At 38.6% G+C, this 22,567-nt stretch overlaps 2 protein-coding genes across 2 annotated transcripts in view; both read left to right on the top strand.

Moving 5' to 3' along the window:
• Positions 1 to 204: 204 nt before the first annotated feature.
• Positions 205 to 18,724, top strand: LOC117296163 (fibroblast growth factor receptor-like). The gene is made up of 16 exons (XM_033779047.1): positions 205 to 473; positions 2,485 to 2,595; positions 4,330 to 4,445; positions 9,049 to 9,105; positions 9,578 to 9,647; positions 10,095 to 10,139; positions 10,786 to 10,988; positions 11,672 to 11,746; positions 11,865 to 11,973; positions 12,264 to 12,602; positions 13,488 to 13,661; positions 14,436 to 14,617; positions 15,822 to 15,905; positions 16,732 to 16,946; positions 17,509 to 17,646; positions 18,164 to 18,724. The coding sequence occupies exons 1-16, from the start codon at positions 380 to 382 to the stop codon at positions 18,459 to 18,461; spliced, it is 2,310 nt and encodes a 769-aa protein (XP_033634938.1). The 5' UTR covers positions 205 to 379; the 3' UTR covers positions 18,462 to 18,724.
• Positions 18,725 to 21,593: 2,869 nt separating this feature from the next.
• The window catches only part of LOC117295456 (neuronal acetylcholine receptor subunit alpha-4-like), a 52,845-nt gene continuing 51,871 nt past the window's right edge, over positions 21,594 to 22,567 (top strand). The window contains exon 1 of the mRNA XM_033778125.1: positions 21,594 to 21,715. The gene's annotated coding sequence lies outside the window, so the exon portion shown is untranslated. The remainder of the gene's footprint in view (positions 21,716 to 22,567) is intronic.

The raw sequence follows: 22,567 nt of genomic DNA, 5'->3' as shown, positions 1-22,567 counted from the left end.
ATTTTCGGCGCTAAAACTGCTCAATCATCCAAGCCTCTACTCCAAAATATTCATACTGGTGCCCCCCCCCCCCTCCCCCAGCACCACCCATCCCACCCCCACATACAAAATCAGCTCGCCTACAATTTTGAGAATATCGCACGAAGCACGGTGATTGGACGACCACGTTTTCCCTCATTTGCATTAATGACGCGCCTCTGGCTGTGTGATAGACACAAACCAGGGAGCGCCAGCACAATCGGGTAATACATCGTGATTTCCACAGCTTTCAGAGCTTGAACTTCTCCAAATAATTCGTAAGGAATGTTGCTGTCTTAAAGGAATCAGCTGTGGGAGATGTGACTGGAATAAAGTTAACAAACTAACCCTTTGTCACGCCATGCGTCGACTGCACAGGTGGTATGTGGCGTTGGCGACAATCTTCACCATTTTCAGATATGTTGAATGTGGCACTCCAAACTGCTACGGCCTACGTAAGTAAAATCTTTCCTCTTCATTTTAGTGTATAATGTTAGTTTAAGAGTTTTTAAGAAAAGACTCACTGGATAGAACAGTTCTTACTAAAGGGTGTGGTGGGGGTGTGGTGGGGCTTCCCGACTGGTCATCATTTTTAGGAAATGGTTTATTCGTTTATTTTGCGGGTGTTTTAATTTTGCGAAAGACTGAAACATGAGACCTGACACAGAAACAAAATCTAAAACATCTCCATTAGCAGCAATCATCTATTGTACAGGTTGAATTAACTGAAACACAACTAAACAATGTTGTTGTTTTAAAAGAAATCTCCAAGACCAATATGATTGTCTTAAAATGTTTATGAATAGCGGACAATCTCACAGTGGGTTCCTTTTCTGTATATTATGTGTACGTGTTTGTCCGTCACTGCGTCAATCTATTTGTATGCCCTTGTTACGCTCTTCGGTTTGTTGATCTAACAATGCGCATGTACATCTGCCGATCAATATGTGAACTAGTTGACGTTGGACTGTTTGCCTATAATAGCTTCTTCTGAAATACCCAAGTTCTTATATGGAGATAAAATAAATAATCATCGAACTGAAACTCGCCTAAAATGCACTCAAAGCGCTTATAGTTATTTTAACCCAATGTCTGGGGTAATGGTGTATGATATTTTCCCCGTGGTTGTCTGTTATACTGTCTGTTTTATTTGCTTTTTTTTAATAAGTTTCTAAACTCCAATTTATTATTCAATTAAAGCCATTGGACCATTTCGGTACAGGAAAAAAAAAATTCACAGATTTACAAATAACTTACAGGGTTTACAGAAGCTAATGGTGAAATACTTCTCTTGAAATATTATTCCATGAAATGCTTTACTTTTTGAGAAAACAGTAAAACAATATCAAGTCTCGTTAACGAGAATTACGGATTTATTTTAAACACATGTCATGACACGGCGAAACGCGCGGATACAAGAGTGGGTTTTCCCGTTATTTTCTCCCGACTCCGATGACCGATTAAGCCCAAATTTTCACAGGTTTGTTATTTGATATAGAAGTTGTGATACACGAAGTGTGGGCCTTGGACAATACTGTATACCGAAAGGGTCCAATGGCTTTAATAACCTGTTACCAATGACATAATATGTATCATTACCCCAAATACGAAATAAATGTTGCAAATGGAACATACTTCAACCCTTGCTCGAGCTTCTAGACTAGCAACTTAAGGATTGTTTAGTAGCAGTTTGATACTGGAAGTAACACATGTTTATAGCTTGCATGTCAACCACACCTGATCCTGAAGACAATCAGAGCATACTGAGCGAAACGTTGAGTTATACCGCAAGCTTTGTCAAGTTGTTGTTTTAAATCTACCGGGCAATCTCGGTTGTCTAATAATAATAAATAATAACATGCATTTATATAACGCTTAATACAAGGTTTCTAAACGCTGAACAGGAAGTGAAAGATAACAAAAATTACAATCAAAAGTGGGATGAAATAGCAGAAACTGAATAGACGAGGTGGATTTAAATAAGTGTGTTTTACAGCGGTTTTAAATGAGTCCAGTGTAGTGGAGGCACGGATGTGAACGGGAAGATTGTTCCAAAGAGTGGGAGTGGCGATTGAGAAGGAGCTTTTTCCATAGCGAGTGCGGGGGATAGGACCAGAGTTGAATTCCAGGTGGGCGGTAGAAGATGATCGGAGAACACGAGTTGTAGGTTGCTTTTCGGGAACAAGTAATTCAGAGATATATTTAGGGGCTAGTTATTAAGACAATGCTCTGGAATCGCAAAGGCCGTGGGTTCGAATCCCAACCGTGCAGTATGCCCGTGGTGTTCACGGATCTCGGGAAAGCACACGGTGAGTATACAGTGCTAACACCTATCGGTGCGTTTTGGTAAAACCAAAATTAATATTCTTTATCCCCAGTGCAAATTTGCATCGTTTAAATTGTTGTTGTTTTTTATTCAGAGAGAGAAATAGCCTTGGGTGGTTTTTACTATTTTTCACTTTCTAGAACCACCAACAGATATCCATCTGACCTTTGACACCCGGATCGAAGACGACGCCAGTGACCAAGGAGCGAAGTGGACGCTTATTGCTGTAGGTTCGTGGCAAAGACCCGCGGGTAAGAGGCTACCGTCAATAGGAGACTTTCCAACGCTAGGTGGCAGCAGACATACCGGGTAAATGTCCATTGTTTACGTAGTTCTGAACATGCGCATAATTCTGAGAACAATGGATTTACCCGGTAAGTCTGCTGCCCTCTATCGTCCCAGAAAGTCTCCCATTCAGGCAAAGTGTACCTTTTATTTATTTATTTCTAAAGAGACATTAAAGATAGCACTTAAAAGCTCACTTAATAGTAGACAAATGCGAATCTTCGACAACCAAATGAGTTCAATTTTTCACAGGTTTGTTATTTTGTGCATATGTTGAGATACTCCAAGTGAAAAGACTGGTCTTTGACAGCTACAAATAGTGTCCAGTGTCCTTAAACACACAATAAAAAACTAACATCGGAACATTTCATTTCAAATGGTGGTCGCGTTTTTGTGAAATTTTGCAGAGAAACCGGAGTGAATGTCAATATGCAGGAAGAATGATACACAATCTCTGCGTAACGTTTCTCAGATTCAAGTTTTGGGGCATAACATCTTTTTATATTTTTTACATAACCACACTACTGTTAAAGTGAAATGTTTCTCGTAAATGCTTTATACTATCAACCGTTCTTTAGGCTTCCTGCTGAAGGTTTTTTTATCGCCATAATTTTTGAGAGTGATACGTATTACGTTTTATCCAACATGAATGTATACCGGATGTCTTTAACAAACAGTATCTTCCCAACCAATGTCCCATAAGAGTAAAAACGTCTTTAACTTATATCCCCTCTGATTTTGAGGTGATACAGTTTGATCATTGTGTTTTTAGATCAATTTAACTTTATTCTAACTCGCAGTTGACAGTTTTCAAGGGAGTATACTACTCGAGCCGTCTAAAACACTGAATGCGTAATGAAAGATGAATGCAATGTAACAATTATCTTGTAAAACATTGATACCAGTTAGTAGTTAACTTTATTTGATTGAATGTTCTGACTTCGTGATTGACAAATGGATGTAATGAAAACCACTTGTATTTTTCCAGAAATATGAGTGAATTAATCAATGTTATAAATTGCAAAGGATGTAGTAATATGAGGACAAGTTCGTTTTGAATGACAATCTTAATGATTACTCACTGACTGCTAATGTCACCATAAATCGACGGCAGTTGTATGGTGCCTCCAACAGAAACATATCCCATCAATCGTGGAAAAGGCTTCTTCGCTCCACTCATGAAACAGTCGAAGCCTTTCCAGATCATGTACTTTGATTGAGTGAAATAATGCAACCCAATAAAGAAGATCCTCCCTGAAAGGAGGAAGATTTCCGGTACAAAGTTGCTTCCGTTTTGGTATCAGCTTAAGGAGTCGATAAACTAGATGATTTTATTGGCCAGGTTTCTAAATAAAATGTTTTAAAATACTTTAAAATGTTCCGTATTTTAACAATGTATTAATCAACATCCAATATCAATGTACACAGTAATACCTATGTGACGAGGCTCCGACTTTATTTAAGTCGCTCTGTGTCAGTCTTTATCCGGATTCTGGTCCCCTGGGGTCTGACCCGTTCCAGGGTCAGACCCAAACCCCAAAAGTTACTAACATCCTAGTTCCCGGGTCAACCTGACCCAAAATGGATCAGAACCCGGGTCTGACCCGGGAATTTAAGTGATTTGACTACATCTAGGTACCGCAAACTGGTGTTGTTAATCATAAATCGATAGTTTCACGTGTGTCACTTATTTCCTACAGGGGGTGGTGACTTCACAGGATATGGGGTCAAACTACAGAAATCACCACATAGTGATGGACAGTCAACAGGGGGACAATTACTTAACTGTCTTGTAGATGTTTCTTATACAGTCACGGTAAGTAAAATGCATGTTTATGGACAACCTATAATTTCCGCGTGTATTTCTGTTACACTCCTTTTCGCTGTGTGGTCCATCTTGTTCCGTGCAAGTAATGAAATTTATTTTCAAATAATAATTGTTTGTACTTAAAATTGGTGTATTCTTTTGTCGTGACTAACTTAAAGTTACAGGGTGGGAATTACAACAGCTGTGGGCAGTCTACTTTGAGAAAGATTGACAGCAACGTTTCTCTAAGAATAAAAATTAGAAGAGCTTTAAAAATTAAAATGTTCTTTGACTAGTTTTATTGTATATCTACATATATTAAGAATTGGAACTAACAGTGATTTCCTCCTATACCAAACGTATCCAATCTCTTTTACTTACATTTCGCTGTTAAAAAATATTTCTGTAGCACCGATTTTGTTTTCTTCTTCTTTTTCTTCAAAGGGCGTTTCCTTATTCATCTCGTTTTTACACGTTCCACTTTGGTAGCCATAACATTAACAATAAGAAAAATGTTTGGACGAAATTATTGTTTTCTTATAGTTCGGCCTCATCCCAATCCTCGGTCTTTCTTTCATATAATAACCACCCGCTACTGCTGACATTAAGTATTTCCAACTACCTTCTTAATTACTCGACGATCCTTAATTCTTCCACTTATCTGTAAGATTGTTATTCTAAAGATTATACTCCCATCAACTAAATTGGTTCAGACGTTTAACCAAAACCTTCGCTAATGCAAGCAGCCACTTGGTCAGAGTTTACTGAATTTGTCTTCATCCCTGACCGTGGATAATCGATAGTCAGCAGCGGGGAAAAACAGACACAAGGTCCCGGGTGATTCGCTTAGATTGACTGCCTCCCTCTTCCCGGGGTCTCGTGGGGAGGGGATAAGGGCCCATATTCCCCCTTGAAAGCCCCTGAAACTGCTACTCTGTGCAGCTAGCAACTTGAATTACACCGAAATGTCACTGATGAAAAGAGGGCAGATGATCTATGGGGAGTTTGGTGGTTAAGGTGTGATTGTCTCATATAACACACGTATTTGTCTTACCTTTGATATTGTGTATTCATTTAATGGGATTTGTGAATATTAATGGTTAACGGTGACCTTTTGGTGCACTTGAGAAAGTGCAAGAAATTCGACGGTACAGGTTCTAAGAAATCTAAGATTATTTCATACAAAACACTGTAAATTGCAGTACACTATCTGAATAAAACAGTTTACATTCAAAGTATAAGGGACACAAAGACATTTGTTTAAAGAAAACAATTGAAGAATGCATCTGACAAAGAGGTATTCATAAATACCTCAGACAGTTTCGCTATTCCTGTTAGGTGGAAAGCGCGTCACGTGGGTGTGTATAAACCTTTGTTTATGACCAGTAAAAAGTGTTTGTGGGCGTGGCACGCGACCTTGCACCTGTTCTTTTAAGACAGTTTCTTCATTCATATTGGTCGAGAGCAACGGCTGAAACAGTTGTGCCACATCATGCGATACGCGCGACGCGCACAGCATTCCCTTATAAGGAGTTGTTTACCCGAGGGCGGCGGAAGAGGGCTTTACCATTTCATAGCTGGAGGGGTGTTGTGTTGAAAGAAATCATTGAACAATTTTTATTATAATTTTTGCATTTATTTTACTTTTTTACTAAAAAGTGTTGATGTTTTTGACCGAAAAGGTATCTATGAATGGGATCAAAGTGTGTTGAATCGGTTTTCATTTAGTGGTCTAAACCCGCCGAGGCCTGGCTCTTGATAATTACCTCGACTTCGTCTCGGTAAAATTATCAAGAACCAGGCCTCGTTGGGATTAAACCATTATCTCTTCACCACACATTGATTCCCTCATTTAAAACATACAATGCATAACAAATGTTACAGCGTAATAAAGCAAACTCATTTGGGGAACTGAGAACTGATTATATTTAGAGCAGTTTTACATGAAACTTCATAAAATATGTTTTTATTAATTTAAGATTCATAAATGAAACCCTTTTCGATTTGTCAAACCATTTGTCACATTTATTTGAGTTCCAGACTTGTATGCAAAAAAACATTACAAAGGCGTGATTCCTCTTACATACAAAGGTTTCAGACCCAAGGTAGGAAGTGCTTGGTCTTGGTGAATACAGGCCTATCCGTTCCTGCGAGCCGTTTTTCTTTGTGGATTTTATTTGGTTGAAAAAAATGAGATACAAACGAATGTCACAAAGGAGCTACATATTCTACAGTGGTTCTGATTAAAACCTCTATTCACACATTCGCTATTAAAGGCAGTGGACACTATTGGTAATTACTCAAAATAATTATCAGCATAAAACCTCACTTTGTAACGAGTAATGGGGATAGGTTGATGGTATAAAACATTGTGAGAAACGGCTCTCTCTGAAGTGACGTAGTTTTCGAGAAAGAAGTCATTTTCTACGAATTTGATTTCGAGACCTCAAGTTTAGAATTTGAGGTCTCGAAATCAACCATCTGAAAGCACACAACTTTGTGTGACAAGGGTGTTTTTTTTCTTTCATAGTTATCTCGCAACTCCGACGACCAATCGAGCTCAAATTTTCACAGGTTTGTTATTTTATGCATATGTTGAGATACACCAAGTGAGAAGACTGGTCTTAGACAATTACCAATAGTGTCCAATGTCTTTAAGTCCATCATTACTAAGTCAGACCACTCTACCTCAACATATAAAGTTTCAGATTGGCTTTATTAACTATGTCTATGTGCATATCCCATTTCAAATTAAGCTGGAAGACGATACCGTTTAATTTAACACTGTGAACCTGTTGAAATTGGACAAAATAGTATAGCAAACTTAGCAACAGGGGGAGGGGGGCTAGGGGGCGCCCTCCTCCAAATGGTTTCGATGTTATTCAAGATCACTCTTACACAGATGATTCAAAAAATATACGCGGTACTTTGCGGAGAAACATAATTGTGTTTATTTGTTATCCCCCATGCAAAATTAGACATCTATGAAGTATAAATCATGAACGTAAAGAAATCAAATTCGACTCTCCCCGGTGATAACTATTTCAAAATATTTCTCCATGTCGTCCCCTCACTTCTATTCCTTGTCTTTCCTAATGTATCTTCCCTAGTTTGCATATAATGTATGAAAACAATGTGTTATACGTACAAATACGAAGTAGATCCGTGGTAAAACAAAATCTCTGTTTGAGTGCCTGCATTCAGTGATTCATATTGCATTTTTACCTAGTCGCCTCCCTATATAGTGTCTTTGAGGGGACTGCTGACTATTTGTGTGGCCAGCTGTCTGTGGTCCGTCTGGGGGTGTTAAGGGTACTCCAGAGGTCCCGTAGCATTCGATCGCTTCAAGAGCACCGGTATCCATCTGGCCACTTAAGAACTTAAGAACAAGTCTCGAATAACGCGGTAGTAAATTGCGTTTGGGAACACCTTGCTCCGGCTCTGTGGGAAGAGGGAGCGATTAATGTTGGAAACTTAAAAGTGGTTGTTAAAGGGGAAGGTCCAATAACAACCAAAAGTCCTAAGCTGATAATGTTCTCATTGCTACGAATATAATAAGAAAGGGTGACTTTAAGCCTCTATTCATTCACCAAACCCATGCGTTAGGGGAGAAACGTAGTCAATTGAAAGACAATGATTTCAGTGGAATCACAGTCGTACTCATACACGTCTCAATCCTCATGCGTAAAAAAAAAATAGCACCAAATGCATCGGAACAATGTTACCGAAAAGTTTTGTTTCTTGTTGTAATTCTACCAAAACAGTTATGTTAGTATGCATGAAACAGAACAGGCCTGAAATTACATATCTTTCTTTACATACGGACAGACAAAGTCACATTTTCAAAACATATTTTTTCCGTATTTATTTGCAAATCTTTTCTAGATTTAGTTAAACCAATTATTGTATACGATTTCTTTTTTTGATTTGCAGTTCCATGTCGGCCATGTATTATGACGTGCCTTTTCCCCGTCGATTTTTTTACCGAAAATAATCATAACAGCATTATCATTGATTCCACGTTGGGTAATTACATGCCACTCCAAATACCATCCGAAGGTTGTATCGAATACGAGAGAACATGATGGAGCCGGCGGGGTAATCGCTCCCGTGTCTACGGGGGGATTGTGGACACGCGCTCGGGAGAACCATGGACCGCGGGGCACGCTAAACAAACAATTCATTCTCGGTCAACAATTTGATTTCTCGTGAGCAGAAACTCGGTTCGTCGGAAGGATTACAGATTGCCTTTTCAAAAATATTGTTCTGTGACACAAACTTCTTTATTAAAGTGACATTAATTTATAATTATCATTTACACCAAACATAATGTGACAGCAATAAGTTGCAGTAAATTGCTTAAATATTAATTTGTAGCGTAGCGTGTGTTTAATGCACTCGCGATTGTTTAAAAGATGCAGTTTTCATTGCATTTAAAGTAGAGGTAGACTTAATGGCTCAAAACACGCTTTTAAATACATCGGTTTTATATAATATAACAGAACGCAAACCAACACAAAGAAAGAGGCATTGTGAGGTAAAATATTCTGAATTCTAGGGAAAAATTTTGTAATTGATGCTCAATGATTTCAATCTGGTATTTCTCCCATAGTCTGAGAATACAATGACCTTTTCTGACGTCGAGTACGGGTTCCACTACCGGTTGACCGTAAGTTATCTTTATTTCATTCTTTAATATTCTGCGTCTATTCACATAACCAATACTTCGCTTGCCATTGGTTAACTTCAAAATCACAGAAATTGAGCTATACTATGTGATAGTGCACTTATTGGATTAAATCGATTCCGATTGAAAGCATCGGTATGCCAATTATCGAACCATCACTTTATCGTTGAACATTTTGAAGTATCAAACCCGCCTAGGCCTTCCATAATACTTGGAAAACTAAGGCTGGCGTCGATTGTATTATTGGACAATGAAATGTTTTGAGGGTGACTTTTCTATATTCTTGTGTTCCGACAACCCTGTGTTCCGATATAGACCCTCGTGATTTACACGATAGGTTTAGATTATGATTGTGTTAGGGCTAGGAAACTGTTAATCGATACACTTGGAGTATCGGAACAAGGGTGTGTCAAAACATAAGGGTCCTAACTATTATTTTTTCAATTGTATGCAGGTCCGCACCATTGACGGAACTATGATGCAGATCAATTCAGGATTTTCCTCTGTAGACGAATTCTCACCAGGTAAGAAACGTTTACTGAAACGAATATTATGTTTAACATTGCGTCAGTGTCGACATCGAGGCACGACGAGAGCCAAGAACAATTCTAAAAACCAAAATTAATTTTCATTATCCCCGATACATCTCTTATAATCGTTGCGGTACCCGCTGCCAAAACATAGCATTCGAACTGCCTCTAGCTACCGGGCAGTTTCGGTAGTCTAGTTGGTAAGACACTGCTCTAGAATTGCAAGGGTCGAGGGTTCGAATCCCACCCGAGTTACATGCCTGTGATATTTGTTTCACAGGACTCGGGAAAGTACTGAGTATACAGTGCTAACACACATCGGTGTATGGATATAAACCAAAACTAATATTTCTAATTATTTTTTAGCGTTCATTCTGTTCAGTCACCTATACGTGTAAACACCAAATAAAACTAATGATTGCATTGATTTATATTCTGTAGATTGTTACGAAGAGACGGGCAGCGTGGAGTTTTGCAGCAGTCGGGGTAATGAAACAATCATTTTAAATTCACTTTACTGTACTCCTAAACAAAACGTCTTTTTGATTTGGAGGCTCTGTTCCTAACGTTCATATGGTCTTGTTAGTCATTATATGGCGGTAAACTCATATACAAAGCGATGTTAAGAAATAAGAAATAAGGAGCATTGGGGCCTTTTTTTTTTTTTTTTTTTTCATGAAACAAAGGTGTTCTGTTCGGGGGTTTTTTTTTCTTCTTTTTTTTTATACATGAATACGTCAGTTACAGACCGTTGAGTCTGGCAAGAATTGTGTTCTACGATTGCGCTTAACTAACCAACCATCCAATTATAAAGTTCGACCGATTGACCTAACACGAAACATTTTAGCATTCGATCTGTAGACATGACAAGAGGTCTGTTTTTTTTTTTTGTTTTTTTTTTGTCTTTTTTTTTTTACTTTTCATTTCAATTCAATTCAATAACACGTCTATTCCATACTCTGGAAAAAGAGTACAATATGAGAATTGAACAAAATCAAAAGCGCATATTAAAGTTTTCAAAATTAATACAATGTTAAAGCAAATAAAAAATGTAGAACTAACTATGTACAAGAGAGGAGCGAGCATGAGACCGTTACAGTACATTCATTATTGCGAAAACTATTTGTTACAGAGGTGGAGACATCTGGCAAACCGGTCAATCTAAGCATCTTCGAGATGAAGGAGCAAGCCACTGGTCTAGTTGATGTTACAGTGTCCTGGAACAGACCTATAACGTCCACAGGCACAGTTGTGGTGATGTATAGGGCAATGTGGGGTCGACCAGACGAAACAGGTGGTAACCAGGGGGGCGAGGGTGTCATCCCTGCCACTAAGGTATATTGAAAAGTCACTAATATGTGTGTTTGTTTTATCATTGGAATTTTTGCCAAAGTTTCAATAAATGTTTAGATTTTTTAAGAAAAGCTCAAAGGCACTGGACACGTTTAGTAATTGTCAAAGACCTGTATTCTCACTTGGCCAACAGAATGCTTACAAAAACAAATCTGTTTAAAATTTTGACTCAATGGTCCTCGAAGTTGCAAGAGAATAACGAAAGAAAAAACTGCTTTGTTGCACGTACCCTGTGTGTGTTTTCAGATGTTTAAAAAAGGCTTCAGGCTTGAAGTCTTTTGTATAGTGAGAAATTACCTCTTTCTCAAAAGCTAATTTACTTCAGAGGGAGCCGTTTCTCCCAAGTTTGTGTACTATCGACAAGTCTCCATTACTCGTTATCAAGTATGTTTTTATGCTATCGATTATTTTGAATAATTGGCAATAGTGTTTGGTGCCTTTAAATAAAGTTTCCAAGAACATTTCGATATTTAAAGATGATACCAAAAGCTTGAACAAAGAATTGGTAAAGCATTGACTTTCATAGGTAAACGCTATTCAATAGAAAAGCAATAATGAAGTAGACCTTCTCGGATTGACTCCAATCTATATCAACTGTTTGAGAATAAAGGAAACAATGTTGGGATTATTAAATGTTGATGTGTTTCCCTTGTCTTGTTTTGCAGGAGAATGACACTCTGAATTCTGCTTACGAGTTTAGCGTCGAAGGTCTAGACGATCAAAAGGAATATCAGTTTAACGTAGGTACTCTCCATGGACTTTCTTGTTATAAGGGCCTCATAAGTGGTCGTTTTCATTTAAAATATTTTCAAAGGTGTATTTGTATAACTAAGACATGCCATTTTGTAATTACTTTAGGTGACTCCAATGGTGTTAACCTCGAGTCGTCCGGAACTGCAACCTGGTTACAAAGCATCACTTACTTTTATTGCAACAGCACCAGCCCCTGCTGTAGGAAGTTTATCCGGTAATGATTAATGAAGTCAATTCAGAAATTACACATTAACGTGTTTTAACAAGTTCAGTTTATAAGGGCCACTAGAATGGAATATAAATGCATTAAAATCAGTTCTTCATATCTGCTCATGCACATCTAAGCAATAGCCATAGCCATTCTCCGAAGTAAATCTACTTAGCCCTTTAAAGTAGACTTGACGTTATGGCAAACCCTGAAACTGTGCATGGGGGTTTTATTAATAAATGGACATAACTATGATGAGTTGAGGAACATGTTATTTTTTCCTATACCAAAAACAGTACCGCAAATGGCTGACTCGGAGGTTATCCCGAGGAATGTAGACACATTTCCACGACGTAAGCCTGAAACTACTTTTGAACCAACAACTGCGCAGGCAACCCAAGCGTCGTTCACTGGAGATCCGATTACCCCTAGCCCGCCCTCCAGCGACAATCTGCTGCTCACAGCGTCTGTGGCAGTAGGCGTGGCTTTGGTGTTTGTGATCGCAATGTCGATCACTACTTGGTGTTGCTTCAAGAGAAAGAAGAAAGAGGATGAATTGAAGAAAGCTGTGTTTATCAGAACCAGAGAGGAAGAGATTAGTATGTATCATCATAAAGGAAGTATACAGAAGAACGGTACGTACCACACACTTATTGGAGACTTTTGAACGCTAGGTGGCAGCAGACTTACCAGAGAAAATTCCCATTGTTTACGTAGTTCTGAGCATGCGCACATTACCGAGAACAATGGATTTGACCTGGTAAGTCTGCTGCCACCTATCGTCCCAGAAAGTCTCCTATTGGTTTTGCTGTTGCTTAAAAATGCTTGATGATACCATCGTACGGTTTTGAACAGTCTGTTTGTAAAGCGTACTCGACAAAATAAAATCGGTCAAAAAGAAAATAAATAAAAAACATAAAAGTTCGCTTTCGAGACCCTGCAAAATAGCATGGAAACTGTCAAATTACCCCTGAGTGTTCCTTCGCATTAACAAAACATCAACCATTGACCGCCCCTGCATTAGTAATGTAAACGAACGTTGTATCATTGTGCTAATATTATTCACTACTGGCTGAATTCACTCATATCTTTGACAAAATGACTTTCCCATGGTTTGAAGGGTTGAAATTAATTTTATTTGGTGGGTTCAATCACTTTAATCAGATTTTTACACTATCAAACAATGACACCCTATTATCAAACTTACTGTTAGAAACCACTACGATGGAGTGAGCATATGCAAAATTTATTCCCGATGGTAACGCCCACGGTTGTTATGTTTTGCTATAAGGAGTAATTACCACAAAAATTAGTGTGCATTTAGACAAATAAGAATTAACACAGTTTTGAGGTGATACTTTGCAATTGCAATTTTTGTTCTCAAATACCCACGTTTTTGAACGGATGTTTTTTTTTCTAAAATGAGTCACGTCAGTATACGGATAAATTTGTTTGAAATTTTCAATTTATTATTTTGGTACTTTTTATTATAAAAATATTACTTTGTCAACACTTTTTAGAGACAGAATGCAGGGAGTGCCTTCCTGAGTTTGAAGTCAAGGAACTAGACCGCACCTTGCTGAAGTTGGAGAAGGAGTTAGGGAGTGGCCAGTTCGGAGTGGTATACAAAGGCTACGTGCTTGGTGTATACAGCAAGGAAGAATACTCCCCGGTTGCTGTCAAGAGTTTGAAGTGTAACTAAACTATGTCTTGAGATTTTGATATTATAATTATGTTTAATGCAAGAATTGCAAAGGGTCGTGGGTTCGAATCCCACCCGAGTAACATGCCTGTGATATTTTTTTCATTGGACTCGGGAAAGTACTGAGTATACAGTGCTCACACACATCGGTGTATGGGTACAAACCAAGATTAATATATGTTTATTGTTTAGGGAATTTAGTGAGGAAGTTGCTTATCCTCTAGCTACCGGGCAGTCTCGGTGGACAAGTTGGTAAGACACTGCTCTAGAATTACAACGGTCTTAGGTTCGAATCCCAGCCGAGTGGTATTTTATGCACAAAATAAGCTCGGGAAAGTACTACAGTGCTTACACACATATTGGTGTATATGGGTAAGACTAAAATTAACGTAACAAAAATCGTTTTGTTTTTGATGTAACAAAGTGGGTTTTTTTCTACGTTAAACCTTGAAGAAACAAAATAGTAAGTTGACCACATACAAACATTCATTGATTACTTTTTCAGGACCATCAGTTTGTCTTTAGAGAGTTGTTGTCTAAATACCCTAAACAAACGAAAGGGAACCTATGTGAATCCTGTTTAAAAACAGCGGTGTTTTAGAGTTGCTCTCAGGCTGACACATACGTCTGTTGTGCTCACACGCAAGATCAAAACTGAAATCCATGGAACCTTAAAACTTCACCTCAATGTGCGTAAAATTTCCAGTCCTCTGCGATCCATTCTGAATACGAGCAATGTTTTTTTTTCATAATTCTCTGCATCTAGGTAACGCCAGTCAGTCCATGAAGGAGGACTTTCTTGATGAGATCAAACTGATCATCGAGATCGGGACCCATCCAAATATCCTACCCGTCCTGGGTTGCTGTACGGTGGACGAGCCGTACTATCTCATCACAGAGTACATGAAGTATGGCGATCTCCTTCACTTCTTGTGGAAATGTAGAGAGGTAAGAGTAATTTGTGTTCGTGCAAAGGTACCACGGAGCTGAATGCCTGTGTGTAGAAACTGCTTCAGAAATAGATTTTCGGCAAAGTCCATCTGATGTAGGCCTACTCTGGTATCCTGCTATCTCTTGTTAAAGGCAGTGGACACTATTGGTAATTACTCAAAATAATTATTGGCATAAAACCTTTCTTGGTGACGAGTAATGGGGAGAGGTTGATGGTATAAATAATTGTGAGAAACGGCTCCCTCTGAAGTAATTTTCCACGAAGTTGATTTCGAGACCTCTGGTTTAGAACTTGAGGTCTCGAAATCAACCATCTAAACGTACACAACTTCGTGTGACAAGGGTTATTTTTCTTTCATTATTATCTCGCAACTTCGATGGCCGATTGAGCTAAACTATTCACAGGTTTATTATTTTATGCATATGTTGAGATACACCAAGTGTGAAGGCTAGTCTTTGACAATTACCAATAGTGTCCACTGTCTTTAACCAAATTATTGTGTAAAGCGAGAATTACCGCTCGTCAAACGACACAAAAACTGAACTCCTGCTATTTCGAATGTATCATGGACAAATAATTATGTAACCCCAACATGTGACTTTTTCTCCTCGGTTCTTTCCATTGATAAAATTATGTCTATAACTCTCGTATTCTCAGTCCTGATATTAGTAAAACGACTAATGCATACAACTAAATACTTTATTATGTAGAAGCGTCAGCCACGAAGATATAAAAGTGCAGGCAAGAATCGTGTATCTACCATTAACAACCACGAAGATGATAACTATTGCATCGTCATAATAGTAGGAAGGTTGACTAGCTGTGTTCTTTGTAGAATGATTTATTCCTACATGGTTTACGAAGACAGCGTGGCAAAAAACAACATCATTCGAAACCACAGTAAATTGTACAGAATGATCACCATGTAGGAGAATATCAACAGCAGGAGTTAATGTGGTTCAAATTAAACTAAACAGCTTCACAATGTACTTCTCGCTTGCAGACTAAACACAACGTTTGCTAATTGAGGGGACTTTGTATGCGACCGATGGTGGCAGTGACGCATACGCGTATGTGCGTCTACCTAGTGCATAATGAAGTCAGCCAATTAAATGGACGCATTGGTGAATTTGGTTAGCATATCAAAGGCTACTTGTTTGAGTAAAATTGTTTTATAATGTACAACTTATGTCTACACAGGAAAACCGGCCAGATGATGATCACGTTTACATCATGACGGAGACGAACAAGATCCAGATAGCTCGACAGATTGCAAGAGGAATGGTGAGTGAGTCCTTTTGTAAATTTTTGGGGAAACAATGTTGTTTTGGAACAAGTTTCACGTAGAACCCTCGAGTTTATCAAACGCATGGAAATCGAGCATTGCCGCTACCTAAAAATGTATTTTAACGAAAACAAAGGCTTATCTGCGAGAGTCTGACTCGTTGCATCTGCGGGACAGGTGTCGCATGCAATTATGTCCTCTATGCAAAACTATCCGGAGGACATTGTTGCATATGCAATAATGTTCGCCGGACGGTTTTGCATATGCAATAGTGTCCACCCGGACGCTGTTGCATAATGCAATTGTGTCCACCCGGACACATTTGCATATGCAGTTGTGTGCAAAACCGTCCTTGCAGTAAATTTAACGCCCTTGGTCGACGGAACACGTTCGCCATTTTTTGTTTACAAGCTAAGTGCATGTCATGCCATGAATGACATGGGAAATGTTCGGCCGTTGGGTATTCGCTGCAATCATAAAATACGTGAATATTCATGCTGCATATACGTAGGTTAAGTGCACATACATGTACAGTCATGTACATGTCCAACGGAGGGTTTTTGAATAGCCCCGGACATGATTGCATATACAAAAGTGTCCGGAGCGGACAGTATTGCATGGCGGACACAATTGCATCTGACAGGTTCTTATTAGCAGTTAGCTTACACGAACAATCGTAACGTCATTTTACATGTTTCGGCAATTTCTAACATAAACTTTTCTGTCAGTTACAAAAAAAAATTCTATAACCATTTTTATACTCCAAATGTAATCTCTGGTGAAGCTACTAGTGTAAAGTAATTTACTATTTTATTCACCATAAAGGAATATCTGTCCAACACTCGCTACTACCACGGAGATCTGGCCGCACGTAACGTCCTAGTGGGTGAAGACCTAGTGGTGAAGATATCTGACTTTGGTTTGGCAGATGATATCTACCAGAATGGATACAAACGTTTGGCGCCACACAGAAAGCGTCCCGTGAAATGGGTCAGTCTGGAGACCAACCTGGAAGGAAAATGTACCATACAGAGCGATGTGTAAGTATGATGTGTATTAGACTGGTCCCCTGTCTTTATCCGCAAAGATACAGACAGGTACTTGCTTTTCAGAACTAGTGATTTCATTCGATACAATGATGTCATTGGATAACGTGAGTGACGTAAGCTTTTCATGTCTGTGTTGTGATGGTCCGAGGTCCGTGACGTTTGGCAGCTGAACTTTCTCTATGTAAAATGAATGAAGGTGAAAGGTGATTGTGCACGGGGATCGACCTAGGCTCGAGGCCACTCTCTGATTGCGTAATTCAAGATCCTCGAAGTGTGACGTCAGCTTTTCCGGCTAGACGTGTACTGACCACAACTGAGTGACAACATACTGCCACTGGGTGGCGCTGTGTACGGTCACTGTCTCCTGAGTGACGTTGTCACAAGCCTTCTCGCAAAAATTAGTCTGTATGAAAATCATCAACGAGCTTGTTCTCATAGTTATGACTTGCATTTTGTAAAGATTGCATCCAAACTTGGAAATGGAAAGATTTTATATTTTATATTTTTGTTGGTTGTTTTATATGTTTTAGTTTCTTTATCATTTGCTTGACAGGTGGTCATTCGGCATCGTGTTGTATGAGATCTACACTCTTGGCAGTATGCCATACCCTGGTCTCGATGGCAGGGAGGTGGTACGCCGACTGCAGACTAGCTACCGCATGGATAAACCGGACAACTGCCCTGATGAAATGTGAGTTAAAAATATTATAAGCTTTCGTGTGTGGTGGGCAATTGTGTCCCCCAGAGATTCTGTTCTCCGTGCCCCCTCCCCTAATGGTGAAACCCATATGACGAACTGTGTACAAACGTCTTCTGAAAATGACCTCTTTTTTAATCATCCTCCTTCAGTGCATGTTGATTTCCCATTATGGGGGGACAGAATCTCCGATGAAGAGATTTCTCTATGACACCTCGTTGCGTCGAAGAATCAGAACTGACATATCAGTACTGATACTAAACTTCAATTTTCAGAATGTCTATGACTTTGTTTGCAAATCATTCAAAACTCGGATTAGTTATCAGCAGGTGCCCAAAGAGATACATGGTAGGCATACGCATCCTTCGTTGTGTATATCCAAATGATATCAAAATAAACTGTCGAACTCGAAGAAAAAAAAACTTAATGGTGAATGTTACATTTCTATGATATTATTTCTGTTTTATAAATATAACAATCAAATAAGCATGATGCATTATTCATTGTACAGCAATGACATCATGAGGCAGTGTTGGCGGGAGAAACCAACCGAGCGACCTACATTCACCAGTCTCTTCAACACCTTCGACAGGATGTTGGTGGAACAGAGTGACTACATGCTGCCTCTTGATGGCGCTGTTTATGATCACTGTCTCCTGGGTGGTGGTGGCAGCGGCGGACAGGCAGCGAAGACCGGAAGCGACGAAGAAGTTGCGAGTACTTCCTTGGTTGCGAAACTGATGCTGGAGGATCTACCGAAGAGTGAGACTGAGCAGAGTGATACCGTCAGGCTCTTTCCCAAGGAATAATTTAATAAATGGTTATGGTTGGCAAATTGCTGGTTATAATGAGCGCTCGGGTCGATTTCACAATGAGCTTGGGACTAGTCCTATATAACTTAAAGGAATATTACAGAATTGGTTTTGCTAGCAAAAAAGTTGCTGGCAGTGTAAGCACTTTATGTAATCCACCATTTACATAAACTGATGACACACATGTAGAAGTTCGAGATCGATCGGCCATCTGGGTCACGAGAGAATAGTGAAAAACCGATTACAATTTTTGCATTGCATCGATGCCAAACAAAAATGAATAAAACGCTCACTGAGCGATAAACTCAAAACGCGAAATTATTTTCTTTATTTCTCATCAAATGAAATTTCAGACAGAAATATTTAAAGGGATGTTTTCTACTATCATCGCCATTAGACCGTGTAAGTTTTATGTTAATCTGTGATCTTCACGATTTGTGTTTCTTACCAATTCTGTAACCTTCCTTTAAGACTCCTACACTAGTCCCTAAAGTGGACGATTATAACTCGTCCTAACTAGAGATAAGACTAGCCTTAACTTTTTGTGATATCCATCCCAAGACGGTCATTCTTTTGGGAAAGAAAGTAGAGATTAATGTAATGATGACGTCAAGCGTTCGGTTGACGTGTCTGGACTAGTTTTCACTTGCGTGCAAACCCAGTTGTTTAGCTGTACATAAGCCAGTAAAGAGACATAAAGATGGATTGCGCATGACGTCGTTGACCGCCATCTTTGATGTGGAACAATTGAAAAGTGCCCGAGTGAACGCACTGTAGACAGCCTCGCCAAATAACAGCCTTTAACGCGTGCACGTTTCATCAAAGATGGCGACACAGGACCAAACATTGCCCTCGCATGGGGAACACGAGAAAGTTATTTGACTAAGAATAAAGAATAGTATTTGACTTTTAAAGTAAATTATAATCATCTCTTACAAATTAAAAGTATATTTGTGAATATAAATTACTCCAGGTTGTGATTTATGGACAGGTGAAAATATACAAATAAAATCTCACTTGTTGAAAGCGCTGAATTGTAAAAAAAGAAATGTTAATTTTCAGCATAAACAAAACTGTGGAAATAAAATTATTTGGTGTGTAAATATCGCTTCATACCCACGAAGAAAAACGATAATCAGTACCATAATATTGTGATTAATCATCAATAGAGGCTCTACAATATCATTCTAAGGGTGGAATTTAAGGCATCTCTAGTTTCTCTGAGTGTGTATTTAGGAGTAGGCCTAATGCTTTACTCTAAACAAAATCTTAACTTTTAATCAACGTGATTTTTAACGTATCAATTAGTCCAAAGGAAAGTAGGTGTTTTGAATTGATGATGTTTGTAAATAGCTATTAATAACTATGTAAAGTAAGTGTAATTACTTTTGATTAGATGTTTACCCTTGCAAATGGCTAGACTCGAGGCGTTGCTCCAATACACTCTTGATAAAATTACCGCTTGTTGAGAACCGACGATTGTGTGTTGTTTTTAGATAAACCTCATAAATTCGAGAGATATAGGTAGCTCAAAAAATGAAGTATCTGTAGCACTCATATTATATATAAGTGCAAACTGTCTTAATTGCATCGAGTTTCTACTATTATAGAAATAAACTTAGGATATACAAGACGTTTAAAAGGAATTTCGAGATAGAGCATACCTAAGTTAATTGTACAATCACGAGAGTTGGTGAAAAGTTGGGAACCACTGGCTTCCACTGTATCTTCATGCACTGGATTTACTCGCGCCACACGGTGATGTGCAAATATTCATGTATAGTTTACATGATTAAATTTAATATAGGCCTAACTTAAAGACCCTGGACACTATTGGTAATTGTCAAAGACCAGTCTTCTCACTTGGTGTAACTCAATATTTGCATAAAATAACAAAACTGTGAAAATTTGAGCTCAATCGGTCATGGAAGTTGCGAGAAAAAGATGAAAGAAAAAACCCCTTCTTGGACGAATGTGTGTGCTTTCAGATAGGAATAAAAGACTATTATTTTAGTGAGAAATTGCCTATTTCTCAAAAACTACGTTACTTCAGAGGGAGTCGTTTCCTACAATGTTTTATACAATCAAATTTTAACAGGTTTTGTTATTTTGAGCATAATTTATGTTGAGATACAGCAAGTGAGAAGACTGGTCGTGGACAATTACCAATAGTGGCCAGTGTCTTTAAGTCATCTTGGGGGTTTTCGGACAAGGATTCTCGAAGAATAGGGGTGTCGAAATATAGAGCGGTCACTCAATGTACCTCATTGTAAAGAATAGTACAATTATATTGAAGTAAATAAATGCTTTCGTACACGTACGTGCTTGTACATAACGAACTTGTAATCTGATTTGTGTGTCCATGCATACCGCAAATTCCCTGCATTCTTAAAACCAACACCACCAAACTGTTACAAATCCCTTTGTTATGCGAATACAAATGAGTCCGCTTTTCATTCATCTGAATGCAATGCTCTTTATAAGACGAAAGTGGTCGAAATACCTGCTTTGGTTTACAAGGTGGACATTGCTTTACACTTGCTCGTCTAAAAACAACAACATTCAAGCAACTTAGACACCTATGAAAACGTCAACACTGTTACATCAATATCAGTGATTTGAGGCTGTTGTTTAGTAGAAGTGATTCCAGTTTTAGTGAGAATTGCTTCGTGATTTCTACATGGAGTTAGGAATTGTACTGCCGATATTGATGTTGAGCTCGAGAGCAGAGGCCTAGCTTTTTCTGCACGACGCGGCTGCAAAAAATACCTCCACACTGGGCTTATTTTTCTGTTGAGCTTTTCAGGTTTTTTTTAGTACTGTTCAATGGGCCATATTTTTGACCGCGTGAGGGCGCTCTCAATCACTTCCGGGGGTATATTCATTCATACGCAAAACAGTTTTTAAAGATTGGAACACATTATAACCACAGACATCTAATCCATCACAGACAATAAGACTTTAAAAGGAGCCGTTATAATCCACCTCTAAAGCAAATTGAAACTACGGCGCAACAAAAGTGACAGAACGCCTATTAATTTGTGCAGGGCGAATCGCGTGTACCCCCGGAAGTGATCAAAATACTATTTATAGCGCCCCCGCGCGGTCAAAAATAAGGGGCATTAGAGTAGGCTCCACGAAAAATGATTGGCGAAGACGGTACGGGACATTGCGGGACCAGAGCCGCGAAACACGGCCAAGCAAGGATGTCCACTAACGCTTGGTGTCAATTAAGTCCACGAGCATTAAAGGTAAACTTATTTTTATTTATTTTGTGCAAACTCTGTGGTCATAATTTAATTGTTTATTTTTTTATAAGCCAGCGAGAAACAAACTAGGGTAACAGTTCATGATTTGTTGTGTGTGATGGGAAACAAACATTACTGGTTTTTGATGCGAAAACTTCGAAGTTGATACCTAATAAATTATATTACTAGAGAAACCAATGGCTGCGGTATCGTTATCGTTTTTGAAATATCAATTCTTGGAATGAACTTGGTATTCATGTAGAATGGAATACTATGGAAAATTAACAATAATAAACAATTCTCTCCTCTGATCACAAACCAAATCACAAACATTGCTTTAAATCAAATGAACAGTTCTAGCCCTTTAAGTGAATCATTTCCTATACAAGATACATGCATGTTAACCAATCTCCCCTCCTGTTTCATCACATGTAACATGTATTGTATTCATCTCAAACATCCAGAGTCTCCCACCGATTACACTCATGTGTTCCCTGCTCATGTTTCTAAAGTCTCGTGCCAACTGCAGAGATTGTTAGTGGATGACTTAATCTGCTTACTAAATGAGTTTGACAGTTCTAAGAAGTGCATTCTTTTTAGTACAAGAAGCTGCAGAAGTGCCGCATTCAGTAGCCATGTTTATTTTTAGTGGTATCGGAAGTACGTGGTTTTAACATAAGGAATCAGATTTCTAAAGGAAGACCCCGATCAAACGTGAACCTTTTGAGTTCTCTATTTCATCTGTTTATGTCAAATATTATGTCCACTTGAAAACGCATATCATAATATGATAATCTCATATTTTTCAAAAATGACCGATAGAGCCTTCCGGATGCAATAGGTCAATAACTAGAA

Source organism: Asterias rubens, chromosome 10 (assembly GCF_902459465.1).
Source record: "Asterias rubens chromosome 10, eAstRub1.3, whole genome shotgun sequence".
In the NCBI taxonomy this organism is placed as follows: Eukaryota; Metazoa; Echinodermata; class Asteroidea; order Forcipulatida; family Asteriidae; genus Asterias; species Asterias rubens.
This window is presented reverse-complemented; position numbering and strand designations above follow the sequence as displayed.